At 43.2% G+C, this 15,008-nt stretch overlaps 1 protein-coding gene across 3 annotated transcripts in view; it reads right to left on the bottom strand.

Annotated features, from left to right (window-relative positions):
• The window catches only part of DCC (DCC netrin 1 receptor), a 1,362,689-nt gene that overhangs the window by 168,998 nt on the left and 1,178,683 nt on the right, over positions 1-15,008 (bottom strand). For all 3 annotated transcript variants that reach the window (XM_053300600.1, XM_053300601.1, XM_053300602.1), the window contains exon 16: positions 13,363-13,458. In XM_053300600.1, coding sequence (XP_053156575.1) covers positions 13,363-13,458 — 96 coding nt within the window. The remainder of the gene's footprint in view (positions 1-13,362; positions 13,459-15,008) is intronic.

Genomic DNA, 15,008 nt, shown 5'->3' with positions numbered 1-15,008 from the left:
CAATAATTGAGCAGTTCAGCAGACAAAAGCCTTTTGAATGAAAATAAAACATGCAAAAGAAAAGTACAATTTAAATTTTATGCTGAACCATGATCCTTTTGGGGGTGGGAGGGGGAGTAAGTGCTGCTGTGTTTCTCTCTTAAGAAACTTCAGTACAAAAAACATGTAGGACTTTCAAGTGTGTGTGAAATTCAAACAGATATTCTGCAACACAATAAGTTATGTATGCCTCCACTGCGTAATAATGGAGAGTATGACTCATTTGTGCTTAGAGGTTTCAATTTCCAATCATAAACTGAAAATGTGAGAGTTTTGTCAAAAAAGGAAGTAATTGAAAAATTTATAGTGGTAATATTGTCAGTTTACATGGCTCTAGCTGAAAGGTAGCGTGTGTTTCACATTAAAGATATAAAACACTTTGCATCTTTCTTTTACATCTTTTCTCCCTTGGGACATCTAGAAATGTGAAGGCCTGTGGTATATGGGGTACTGAAAAAGGAAGCCGGTCTAGCAATATTAATGGTGAGATTCAATCAAGATAATTCAGTTTTTGAAACATCACACCACTGAGCAGCGAAACCAGAGACATTTCCATAATCTAATCTATCAGTATCTGAAAATAATACCCTAAATACTTGGTCCATTTTCTTCTCCAGAATATTGCCATTTGCTAATGGTGATGTACAGACACCTGCCATTTAGTTAATGCATTCTCTCACTGAAATAAAGTATGTTTTCTTTCCATTCTTTTAGTTTGCAAAGTCAGGGGAGGCGTGTTGCTGACCTTTTACATATATGCTTTTCGTGCATTGTACACATGCCTTCTAGGCCTGTATTGTACTTGGCTTCAAACAGCCAAAGATGGATAATATGCACAGCTCTACTGGCACTGCACTTGGGTTGCCACATATCCAGGCTTGGCTCAGACAGTCCAGGAATCAGACATCCTGTCCAGGATGTAAGAAAAGTGTCTTGTTGTTGTTGTTGTTGTTGTTGTTGTTGTTGTTGTTGTTGTTATTTCTTGGATATGAAATGTCCAGGAATTTGAGCATGAAGATTGCTTTAGCTATTTTTATCCATTTTTCTGGTTCTTCTCTCCAGACATAGTAGCTACATGGTGTCGATGTTTAAAAGCCCCATCTTCTTACCCTTTCTCTGGCCAGTGTTACCAGCTGGCAGGGTTGGCTTTCACTATATGGCTCAGTAAACCCCTTCCCCTCCTTTCTGGATCAAGTATTCCCAATGACCTCAATGGAGAAAGTGTTGGACTATACTTCCTGGTGCTTTCCCTTCACCTTCCAAGTTGGCGACGCTGACTGGAGCTATTGGACATCTAGTGGCTGATGTTGCCATGTGGGGGGAAAAAAGAAGAAGCTGCAAAGACAGAATTACAATAGGAACGTGGAACGTAAGAAGCATGAACATGGGAAAGCTCGACGAAATGAATCAACTACAGATTGACATCTTGGGCATCAGCAAATTAAAATGGACTGGAATTGGACACTTTCAGTCAGAAAATCATACCATTTACTACTCAGGATGCAAAAGTCAAAGAAGGAATGGTGTTGCTTTCATAGTCAAGAAGGATATAGCAATAACAATACTTTGGTACAATGTGGTCAGTAACCAACTAATATCAATTAGATTTTGTGGGCAACCCTTTAACATGTCAGTTTTTCAGGTCTATGCCCCAACAACTGATGCAGAAGAAGAGGAAGCTGGTGAGTTTTATGCTCAAGTTCAGTCTGAAATTGACAGAACATGCAAGCAAAGATGTGCTGGTGCTGGTTGGAGCCTGGAATGCCAAAGTTGGAAATGGTAAAGAGAAAAAGACAGTTGGACTATATGGCCTAGGAAACAGAAATGAAGCAGGAGAACAACTTATTAGTTTCTGCCAAGCCAATGATCTCTTCATTGCTAACACATTCTTCAAACAACCAAAGAGGTGCCTATACACATGGACATCACCAGATGGAGTGCCCATCAATCAAATTGATTACATTATTGGTGCAGGGAGGTGGAAGAGCTCAGTTGTAACAGCAAAGATGTGGCTGGGGCTAATTGTGGAACAGATGACAAACTGTTCATGTGCAAGTTCCAAGTCAAGCTAAAGCGGAAAAACAGCGCTATCCAGTTATCACGATATGATCTTGAGAATGTACCCACCATTTTCAAGGAGAACATCAAGAGCCACTTTGATGTTCTGAACCTCATTGATAGGGAACCAGAGGAACTGTGGAATGAAGTCAAAGAAGTTGTTAAGGATGAATGTGAAAAGAGACTGCCAAAGATCGAGAAACAGAAGAAAGCAAAATGGATGTCAGAACAGATGGTGGAAATTGACAAGAAGAGGAGAGAAGCCAAAGTCAAGAAAGATAAAGACCTCATGAAGGAACATAATAGGGAATTTCAGAAAGCTTTTAGAAGAGACAAGGAGCAGTACTACATTGACATCTGTAAAGACCCTGAGGATGGAAATAGACACAGAGCAACAAGGAGAGCAAAAGATCTCTGAACTCAGAAGGAGGTTCCAACCTCAAATTGGTATGTTAAGGGATGCCAAAGGACAGATAGTAACTGATTCAGAGAAGATCAAACAGAAATGGAAGGAGTATACTGAAAATCTGTGCAGCAGAGACGTCAATATACTCTAGAAGATATCCCCTACTTGCAAGAACTTCTAGTACAGGAAGATGAAGTTAGATCAGCACTCCGGTCATTACCAATTTGGAAGGCTACAGGAATTGATGGGAAAGCTACAGGAATATGACAGGCAACAGAAGAAGAATCAGTCAAGGCTCTAACCAAACAATGCCAGCAAATTTGGAGAATGACACAGTGGCCAACAGATTGGAAGAGGTCAGTCTACATACCCATACCAAGGAAAGGAGACTTAACAGTCTGCGCAAACCATCGCACAATATCCTTAATTTCACATGCTAGCAAATTAATGCTCAGTATCACCCAACACAGATTAGAGACCTACGTGGAAAAGGAAATGTCGGATGTTCAAGCTGGTTTTAGAAATGGCCGAGGAACAAGAGACATGATTGCTGATGCATGCTGGATAATTGAGAAAGCCAAAGAATAGCAAAAAGACCTCAATATGTGCTTTATTGACGATAGAAAACCCTTCTATTGCATCAACCATGTCAAGTTGTGGAATATCCTTAGGAAAATGGGTTTCCCAAAACATCTCATGAGAATCCTATACACAGGACAGGAAACAGACTGAACATGGTGAAACAGACTGGTTCCCCATTGCCAGAGGAGTAAGACAAGGAAGGCTTTATACTTTCTCCTTCTTTATTCAACTTATATGCTGAACATATATTGAGAGAAGCTGGATTGGAAGAAGATGAGTGTGGTTTTAAAGTTGGAGGAAGAAACATCAATAACTAGGGATGTGCACAAATTGATTTTTTGCAATTCAATTTGAGGCCAAATTGAATCAGGCAGGTTTGATTCTAACTTGAATCTGACAACTCAAAACTGATCAGATTTGATTTGAGTTGGATTTGTTTCAAATCAATTTGCCCCATTTCTAAAGGTCCTAGGGACACCATATTTGTGTGGTGGGTAGGTCCCTATGGGTGCCACCTACCACCCAAATTTTAAGGCAGTGGCGCATTTGGTTCATTTCAAATGATTTTTTAATTTGTACTGATTTTGTATATTTCTGCTATAGAAATAACTAGCTGGGCCAGACACAGAGCATTTGCGCCTCTAGTTCTCCTCGGTTTCCCCCACTTGCTGGCACTGCCACCATCCCTCCACCAACATTCCCCCCCCGGCACCCCTACCCACGGTGCTGCTGCCACATATTTCCTTTGGGCCAGCAGGCGAGCTGGAGAGGGAGTGTGCCACCCTCTCTGCTGCCTGCCCACTGGTTTTGCCTACCTTCCCAGTGGACAGCTGATGCCTTCTTCCACCGACAGCTGGGCCATTCTTCCTTTGGGCTGGCAAGCAGCTGAAGACAGAGGATATGCCGCCCTCTCTGCCCACCACTGCCACAGTTTTCTGCCCAACTGCTCGACTGTTTCCTTTCTTCTTTTCCCTCCTGCTCACCCGTCGCCTCCTGCTTCTGCCCTCCCCTCACTTGCCACTGCTGTTTTCTCTGCAGCACCATTTGCTGTTTTTCCCCTGCCTGGGAGCCAGACAGCTGGCTGCTGCCACCGCCTCCCCCCCGCCCACACACACATCCCCGTTGCTATCTTACAGCTGCTCGCAAACCCTCATGAAAGCTGCTACTCATGGGATTAGCAATGGGTATACCTAAGAAAAATATATATAAAGAAGATGGGGATTCGGAATTGCCCTATCCCTAATCCTAACATGGACCCACAGATTTATTTTTAAAAAGCTAAGCTCTAGCCCTTGTTGAAGTAGAGTTATGGAGCAAAATGTGTGGTCACTATTTGTCATGAGTTTGGATTCTTTGGTGTATAATAACTTTTCCTCATAATGAATCCCTATGAGGATTTATTGCACACCTTCATTTCTTCTGTTTATTTAAACTGTCATTGTACAGTGCAAAGTGCCATATGTCAACTACATCCCACCCCACCACACACACCTGCAAGGAAGTGGGGTACTCAGTTTATTAGTTATTTGGGGGGGGTACTGAAGTGTTTAGATTCTTTGGGGTCTAATAAACTTTCCTCATAATGAATCTCTATGAGGATTCATTATGCATCTTCATTTCTTCTGTTCATTTTGACTGTCATTGGACAGTGCTAACTGCCAAGCGCCATGTGTCAACTACAACAACCCCCCACCACACACACACACACACACACACTGGGGTACTCAGTTTATTTTTTAGGAATTTTTGAAGTGTTTAAATTCTTTGGTGTCTTCAATACACACCTTCATTTCTTCTGTTCATTTTGACCCCTCTGCTTTGCAGGTGGGGGTGGAGAATTAGTGGCATCCCATGTTGCAACTACCCCACAACCCACAAGCCACTAGGTACTCAGTTTATATTTTCAGAATTTTTGAGGTGTTTAGACTCTTTGGTGTGTAATGATTATGAGGCAAGGTTAATAACCTTGCCTCATAATCATTACACACCAAAGAGTCTAAACACCTCAAAAATTCCTAGAACATAAACTGAGTAGTACCCCACTGCCTTGCCAATGTGAGGAGGGTGTAGTTGGCACATGGCAGTTAACAGTTGGCACTGTCCAATGACAGTCAAAATGAACAGAAGAAATGAAGGCATATAATGAATCCTCGTAAGATTTTATTATGAGGAAGAGTCATGAATGAATGAATGAATGAACGAACGAACAGTGGTACATTTGTTGGTAACCTCCAGACTAGACTTCTGTAATGCGCTCTATGTGGGGCTGCCTTTGTACATAGTCCGTAAACTTCATTTGTTTCAGAATGCAGCAGCCAGGTTGGTCTCCAGGTCATCTCGGAGAGACCACATTACTCCTTTGCTGATGGAGCTACACTGGCTGTCAGTTGGTTTCCAGGCAGAATACAAAGTGCTGGTTATAACTTATAAAGCCCTAAACGGCTTAGGCCCTGGGTATTTGAGAGAACGCCATCCTTGTTATATGCCCTACCGCTCATTGAGGTCACTTGAGGAGGTCCGTCTCCAGGTACCGCCAGCTCGTCTGGTGGCCACACGGAGATGGGCCTTCTCGATTGCTGCCCTGAGATTGTGGAATGCACTCCTTACTGAGATGTGATCCTCCCCATCTCTGACTTTAAAAAAATTTTTTTTTTGAAGACCCATCTCTTCACCCAAGCTTTTTCAGCTTTTTAAATTAGTAGGTTTTAATTTTATACTGTTTTAAAATTGTTGAACTGTTTTAACCTTTTATATTTGTTTTAATTGTTTTTATGTCATTGTTAACCACCCAGAGACGAAAGTTTGGGCGTTATATATGTTAAATAAATAAAATACCGCCTAAGTGTGGGAAAATAGGTACATATTCAGGGTACTCCTAAAAAGAAACCGAGGAGGAGATGCTCTTATTTCAGCAAGCAGCACGTTCCAAAGCCCTGGGGCAGCCACAGAGAAGGCCCAGTCCCGAGTTGCTACCAAACGAGTTGGTGGCAACCATAACCGGACCTCTCCAGATGATCTTAACAGGTGACAGGGTTCAAAACAGAGAAGGCGCTCTCTTAAGTATCCTGGACCTAAGCCATTAAAGGTTTTATAGGTAATAACCAGTACTTTGTATTTCGTTCGGAAACAGATCGACAACCAGTGCAGTTCTTTTAGAATTGGTATTATATGGTGTTATCCCTTCATGTAAACCCAGAAACCAAACTGGCTGCCACATTCTGTACCAATTGTAGTTTCCAAACTACGTACAAAGGCAGCCCCACATACAGTGCATTACAGTAGTCAAGCTTAGCGGTTACCAGCATATATACTACCGTTTTAAGGTGATTTGTCTCCAGAAATGTACGTATCTGGCATATCAGCCAAAGCTGATAAAAGGTACTCCTGGCCACAGCCCCAGTCTGAGAAACCAGGGAGAGTTTGGTATCCAGGTGCACTCAAACTACAAACTAGGGATGTGCACGAATGGTCTTCAGCACCGGTGGGGGTAGTACTTTAAGGGTGGGGGAGGGTGTAATTTCAAGCCCCTCGGGGCAGCAGCGTTCCTTGCAACTTCCGGCCACTTCCGGCCGACGGGGGGAACGGGGTGGCAGGGAGGAACGCTGCCACCCCGAGGGGCTTGAAATTTACAGAACGCCGGCGGGGGAAACGTGGCGGGGGGGTGAGTGCACCCTCCCCCGCCCTTAAAGTACTACCGAATACCGCCCCAGCGCCAAAACGTTTTGGAGGCCTTTACAATGGCCTCTGAAACGTTTTGGGCACATGCCTACTACAAACCTGATCTTTTAGGGGGAGTTTAACACCATCCAGAACAGGCAGATCTATACCATCTCTCACATCCCGACCTCCTACAGACAGTATCTCTGTCTTGCTTGGATTCAAATTCAGCCTGTTAGCCTTCATCCAGCCCAATATTGCTTCCAGACAGGCACTTAGCAGGGGTCATGCCATTTCCTGATGAAGTTGGTATGGAGAAATAGATCTGGGTGTCATCCCTGCTAATTTGGCAAAGAGGCACCTTTTAATGTGGTGATTCTCTTTATTTAGCAGGGGGAGATTAACTGGCCCTATCCACCCCCAGCACAGTACCTCCAGTGACTGTAGCTGGTGTCTATGTTATGTTTATTTTTAGATCGTGAGCCCTTTGGGGACAAGTTTCCATTTTATTTGTTTGTTATTTCTCTGTGTAAACCGCCCTGAGCCATTTTTGGAAGGGCGGTATAGAAATCAAATAAATAATAATAAATAATAATCAGCATATTGTAACATCCCAGACCAAACTTTCTGATGATCTCTCCCAGCGGTTTCATGTAGATGTTAAAAAGCCCTGGAAATGGTATGGAGCCTTGTGGAACCCCACATTTAGCTCTAGCTTTTCAGAGCAACATTCTCCAAGTGATACCATTTGGAATCTGCCAGAGCGGTAGGAGTGGAACCACTGTAAAACAGTGCCACCCAATCCCAACTCCTTCAAGTGACCTAGCAGGATACCATGGTCAATGGTATCGAAAGCTGCCAAGAGATCCAAAAGGATCAGGAGAGTCACACTCCTTCTGTTGATTGCCAACTGGAGATCATCCATCAGGCTGACCAAGGCAGTCTCAACCCCATACCCAAAAGCCAGCCTGGAAAGGATCTAAATAATCTATGTCATCCAAAACTGCCTGGAGCTGAGAATCAACCACTTGCTCAATAACCTTGCCCAACCATGGAAGATTAGAGACATGTCTGTAATTGCTAATTCGGAGGGATCCAATGCAGGTTTCTTCAAATAACGTCTAATAATAGCCATAATATTAGACACCAAGGAGGCTAAACACTTAAAAAAAATTCTGGAACATAAACTGAGTAGTACCCCACTGCCTTGCAGGTGGGGGCAGGTATAGTTGGCACATGGCAGTTGATAGTTGACACTGCCAAAGACAGTCAAAATGAATAGAAGAAATGAACGTGTATAATGAATCCTCATAGGGATTCATTAAGGAAAGATTATTATACACCAAAGAATCCAAACACTTGAGAAATAGTGAACACACATTTTGCTCCATAACTCAACTTCTACGAGGAATAGATTTTAGCTCCCCCCCCCTTTTTTTAAATGAAAGCTGGGAATCTGGGGGAATTAATATGTGGAACCTGAATCTCAAACTGATTCGAATCAAATCTGGTGTGATTCGATTTGAGCTCAAATTTGGCCAGGAGTGTCTGGGCAGATTTATTTTGTGCTTGAATCACCCAAATCAACCAGATTCAGATCAAATTAATTTAAATCCAAATCGATTCTCTCCTCCCTATCAATAACCTGTGCTATGCTGATGATGCCACTCTGATAGCTGAGAATGCCGATGATCTGCAAGCTCTAGTAATGAAAGTCAAGGGGCACAGTGAAAAAATAGGACTACAACTAAATGTAAAGAAAACTAAACTAATGACAATGGGTACAGCAAACAGCCTCAGAATTGACAGTGAAAACATTTAAGTGGTGGATATTTGCATTTTAGGATCAACCATCAACAGTAAAGGATCCAGCAGTCAAGAAATACACTGCAGACTAGCACTTGGTAGGGTTGCAATGACGGCCTTGGAAAGGATATTTAGATGTCATGATGTGTCTATACCTACAAAGATTAGAATCGTTCGGACAATGGTTTTCCTTGTGAGACTCTATGGATGCAAAAGCTCGACTTTGAAGAAGTAGGATAGAAAAAGTATTGATGCTTTTGAACTTTGATGCTAGAGAAGAATTTTTAGGATACCATGGACAGCCAGGAAAACAAACAAATGGATCATAAAAGAAATCAATCCAGAATTTTCACTCGAGGCACAAATGACCAGGTTCAAACTATCATACTTCGGACACATTATGCAAAAAACGCAGCTCCCTTGAGAAGTCCATAATGCTGGGGAAAGTTGAAGGAAAGAGACGAGGAGGACGATCAGCAGCAAGGTGGATGGACTCAATTACGACAGCAATGAATATACCACTGAGAGACTTTAGAGGGTCAAGTTGAAGACAGATCATCCTTGGAGAGAATCTATCTGTGTGGCCACTAAGAGTCAACACCGACTTTACAGCACTTGATCAATCAATCCTGATTTCTAATTTCAAAAAATTAGGAAAAAACCTATTCTTAGATTCAGGTAAATATAGTATTGTATTTTAGGATTATTATTAGTGGGCTGCATTCAGACTAAATTACTTCTTAATAATCATGTTGAAATTAAGTTGTCCTATGGAATAACTCCTGAGTAACTGTTGAACAACTTAGTCTGGACACTGTTTATTGTTCACCTCATAGCAACTGTATCACAAGATTTATATTTCATCATCTCACCACTTGGCTCAGGGAAGTAATGGATGTAGGTTTCTGATTCTCATAATACCCATGTGAGATAGGTTAGGTTAAGAAAATGTGCCTGGCCCAAGGTGACCCATTGGGCCTCATGGCTGAGTGAGGATCTAGCACTCTCACCACTATACCACACTGGAGCTCGGGATGCGAATACATCTACAACAGATTCAGTGAGAAAGACTGGCCAGTTGGAGGTTAGGGGGAAGCCTCTTGTACACAGAAAGACTCTGGTTTTTGTTGCTATTTCCAGTATCGCAGAAATGACTCCAGATCTTGAATCTGGTTTCAAGGCTGAGCCCTTGTTAAACTGAAGTCTTGTACAGACACAGGGTCTGCATTAGCATGTAATGGGAAACTGGAAGTGAAGGAACCTGAGGCTGATTTTCTTGTACATCCAAATTCATGAAACCCCGGTCCCATTAAAAAAAATGACCCTGTAAACGTTTCCCTTCCCAAACTCCAGTCTGAACCCTCAGTCTGTAGTGAGTTTTGCTGCTCTTCCCTAAGGCTTGCAGCTGGCTGCTGTACATCTAAATTCTGAATTGCAGGCTGCACTCGCTGTAATCAGAGTTGAGGGAGCAAGCTCCTCTCTCTCTCCCTCCAGCTGTAATTCACTGTTGGGACTGTTCTTCATGCAAGAAGGAAGCCCGCACAGCCAGTTCCCACTCCTCTCTGCAGTCTCCCTGACTGCAGTTTGGTTCCTGTCCATAAGAATGAGGGTGGAACCACAGGTCCATTGGACCCTTGCTTCCACATTACATGTGAATGGGCCCAAACAGACACACACGTGCACACAGACCTCATAACACTGCATAAGGGCTCTACAAACTAGGGTTGGTACTAATGTTTTTTGGGGAAATGAATTTGCAGCCAATATCAGGGAACTTACGGAGAAATATCTGAGGATGTTCAAGTGATCAGTTTCTAGAAGCTAAATACATTTTCTCAGGATTTCCCCTCTTACAAGCATTCAAATACATGCATCACCTAAAACTGATTGAAAAGGTGCCTTCAGAGTCTTGACACCAGTGCTTTGTGCCATGACCAGTTCATTTGACCAGGCAGCCATTTATCTTTATAGAAGGAGAGCCCACAGATATGAAGCACTATGAACTGTCTTTTACAGTCATAGCAAAGCAATCACTGCCTGGAAAGGGAAACTTGCCCAAGGAGATAGATGAAAACTGCCTTCTTGCTTTGTAGAAGGCATGCTTTCCCAAGAATGGTCCATTCCACTGACCCCTCTTCAGAGGCTATTTCCAGAGGCCAAGGATCTCCCCTTTAAAAGCCTTTAGTAACAAAATGCAAGTTTCAAAGCAGGAGCCTTTAGGACTAGACACTCCTCAAGACAGTTCTTGAAAGAGGAACCCAAGGTTAAAAGATCATGCATTTGACACTTAGAGAATATGTATCTCGTACAGGAGGCTATATTCCATTTTTTAAAAACTGTCCTGGTTAAACATACACAAAACAGTTTCTATAGTATAACCACACAGTTCAAAGTATCTTTTAAAAAGAAGCAATAATTGCATATATTTTAAAACAAAAGTGTTCTAGGACAGTTTCAAAAGCAAGAAGAACTGAGCTGGGCAATCACAAGAGAGAAGGGAACATTTTCAAGGAAAAACCCACACGCTTAATAATAATATCAGAGCATGCATTGTCTTTGCAGGAGTTATGTGTAGTTCTTGTTTTTTAGAGGGTTGAAAACAAATCAATATTTCTTTATTTCTTTATGAGTTTCCAAGATTTTTTCCCCATGGGAATACTTCACAATACTGTACAAGCAAGTATACTGTGCAAGCAAGGAATAAGTTGCTATCTGGAGCAAACATGCTATAATTTGGTTCAATTAATCCTCATGAACCACCCTTATCATTCTGTCACTTTGTCTTTTGTTTCTTTGCTCTCAGTGATGTGACTTTCCTCCCTTTGAGAAAGTTCTGAACAAGGTAGGTGGATGCACAAGGAGGGGGGGGGGAACCCCCAACCAAATTCTAGATGTTGCTCCAGTGAAAAAAGTTGACAATCATTAGCATTTCTGTGGCATTTTTTGAGAACTCAAAGCACAAATACAGTGTCTTGGGAATCTTTATAACAACTCTGTATGATAGGTCAGTCTTCTCCCCATATTGGAGGCCAGAGGTAGCAGAGGCAAAGAAGGAGCCAGTTGCCTAAGGCCTCCTGGTGATTTCATGGCAGAAGCGTAATTTCCTGGGGACATCCTGGATTCAAATGTTATTCTTCGCATTCAAACATTATTCTTCTCATGGTCATTGAATGCATGGAAGGAGGAGTCGGGCTATACTGACTAGACATGCACCTCATGCCAACCCACCCACTGGCCACATAACCCTGGGTGTCCATATGGGGCAAGGTGGAACATGGAAATTGCTCCTCGGTATGCTCTGGAAACTTTGCTGATTAGGGTTCCAAATAGCACAATGGAACCTGCCATACACTAGACCACTGGAGCTGCTTTTCAAGTTGCACCATAGCCCCACTGGGTCCCTAATGTTGGCGTACACTTGCTGTATGCCGACATACGGTGTACATTTAGTACAGCAAGGGTACTCAGTAGGCAGCCTGCACTGGTAACAGTCTATTTCTCCAAAAGGAGGCTAGATTAGGGTACAATAAAGGAGGCACGTTTCTAAAATTTCCCAGTGATTCAGTCATTTCCAAAGCTTGCAGAAACACAATTTCAAACAATGGGAAATTTAGCTGAGAACCTAAAAGAGTATAGATATTAATCCTGGATGAAAGGCTGAGGCAAGAGGAGGGGGCAGGGGAAAAGCAGGCATTGCGTGAATTTTCTGGTTTAGGATTCAACAACTAGATGCCAAATGGCCAAATCCTACTATTTGATGAGTGCCCCCTTCTTCTTCAACTTAGAGGTGTAAGCAATACATGGTGAGGTGGTGGTGATTATAGTAATAGGATTTGCTTGCAACCCCCGCTGGAAAAGGGAGGGTAAGCTTACCATCATCCAACTCCGCCTCAAAGTGGTCCTAACTAATTCTTTACTAGGGCTATATTTAGTTCAAGGCATTAGGACCATGTAAGCGGATGGGATGGAAGGAAGACGGAATGTCATGCTGTAGGGACTCCTATCTCTCACATGTTCATCCCAAATACAGTCGTAAGCTTGTTGGCACAAAATATTCTAAAGGGATCCTGAGAGCATTCATTCAACAAACCTGGTGGCTATAAACCAGGGAGAAGATCTCATACAGCACATATGGATTCTCTGTACCACCTCCCTGCCCCCCACACCCTGAGATGCCTGTTCTGGCACTAAGGGCTTAGTGCGAAAGCACCAAACAAGGACTGAACTGATATGCAGTCGGTACTGTGAACTGGCGAGATAATTCAGTGCAAGGCCCCCCTACCTCATGCAGTTGCATCTCAAGAAGGGCCTAATAATGTAGATCTTTCTTTAGTTTAGCATGCAAGACCAGAATCACCTTTAGCATCCTTATTATTCCTGAAGTAGTTATCTGTGAAGTTCAACAGCTATATACCACAGGGTTAATTCACACATGCATCTTCATCACTTGCTGATTCGAACATCCCATAACAATTTGAATGCGTGAAGAGGCCATCTCAGGTCTAAGTCAATTCATACTGCATGATGTCCCTTCAAATCTCACAGCTTTGAGTGGAGTCAGTTCACACCTTGATCTGCCAGGCATCAACAGCTGAGAAATCAAGTGAAGTACATGCACATGCGAATTGGTCCTGCTATGCAAAAATCAATCCCCCAACCTGGTAAATGGCACGCATAAACGATGCTGCTTCAATAAAAATGCATCAACTCACCTTACATACCTATTCCTTGTTTCACAAGCACATGCATCACTATGGTGGAGAGGTAATGGGAGAAAGGAGTAAATCTATCAAGTGCTGGTCATTCCAACTCACCTGTCAGAGATCTAGTGGTAGCACTCTCGTAGAGAGGGACTCCCTCCCCAGCATTGTTAAATGCTTTCAAAGATATGACGTAATGGGAACTTGGTTCTGTAAGAAAAGCAAACAAGATCTCATTAATAATTTAATAGTTTATCATTAACATATGAAGCTGGTTTTGGCAAAAATCCTATAAGTATGTGCAGAACCAAATGGGCTTATAAAGGGCAGTATTTCAAACCAGAACCTTGGTGAATATTCACATGGAAGACAGAAGAGGACAGATGAATTACTTTAGAGTAGGCCTGCACAACTTGCAACTCTAAATATGCAGAACCCACTTCACAGGAACATAGGAATACTGTGCCTTATACTGCGTCAGATCATTGGTCCATCTAACTCAGTATGGACTGAATCCTCTCTGAGGATTCAAGCAGGAGTTCCTTCCAGTCCTACCTGGAGATGTTAGGGACTGAACCTGGGATGTTATGCATGCAAAACCAGTGCTCATCGGCTAAGCTAGAGCCTCATTCCCCACCATCGCCACCAGAAATACCAAGGGAAAATGGTGGGTCCAACATTTTTTCAAACTGAAATTATGATGAGAATATCATGGTTCCTCCCAAAAAGAAACATTAGAGAATGTTTTCAGACTCTCCACATCTCTCTGGGAAATTTAGCCCCTAAAGGAGAAGATAAGCAGAGGTAAATGATAGATGAAGGCAGACAGTGAGTCAGTTCTCACACGCAGTATAACCCAGGATAGGGAAGCCCAGCCTGGGTTAGGCTGTGTGTGAAAACTGCCAGAATCAGGCCCAATCCCAGTTGGGTAGTGCTGCCTAGCCCAGCTTTTTAGCCTGGCTGTTAGCCACGGTTAAGGGAGCAAGCACTCCTTTCATCCCGGCTACCTGCTCTTGTGCAAGTTTCGGCTGCTTCCGGAGACAGATGCCTAGGGGGAATCGTCCAATGGTCTCCTGGGGGAATCCTCTAAGGCATTGCACATGTCACATATCATGTCACATGGTGCACTGTGGGATCTCCGGGGGCCGGGATGCATCATCCCAGCACTCCCAGCAACATGGCAGCAGTCGTGTGGGGGAAAGGTGAGATTAACCAGCCTTCCCCCCCGCCCACCTGGTCGTGTGAATGACCTCAGTGAGATCATTCACACAAACAAAAACTGTGTGCTTGAGGTAAGAGGAAAACCTAGACAGAAGTGATTCTGGGAAGGAAAACCTGGGTAGAAGTGATTCTGTGGAAGCAAGGTAGGAGGAAAAGCTACCCAGGTTTTCCTTCTACCTTGCTTCCATACAACCAAAAGCTGGGAGCACATACAGCTCTGAAACCCGAGTGGAACACAGGTTTTGATTGTGTGAATGACCTCAGAAGCTCTACAGATCCCCTCCCATTTTCTTTGCTGTCTCCAGAGGAACCTTCAAAATTCTCAAGTTAACAATCAGAGCCTGGCTGACACATGGCTACTATTTTTAAAAACATTAAGAAGCTCTTCCCACAATCAAGTGGGAAGGGCTACCCTGTTTTGTGGGGAGGAAGCCCAAAAGTGCTTCTAGACGAAAACATGGAACTCCCTGGGTGGGCAGATCATCCGCCCAGACAAGCGGCGGCTTCGCTTGGGCACTCTTGCGCTTGGCCGCAGCGCG

Source organism: Hemicordylus capensis, chromosome 2, assembly GCF_027244095.1.
Source record: "Hemicordylus capensis ecotype Gifberg chromosome 2, rHemCap1.1.pri, whole genome shotgun sequence".
NCBI lineage: Eukaryota > Metazoa > Chordata > Lepidosauria > Squamata > Cordylidae > Hemicordylus > Hemicordylus capensis.
The sequence above is the reverse complement of the archived record's forward strand: the minus strand, read 5'-3'. Positions and strand labels throughout refer to the sequence as shown.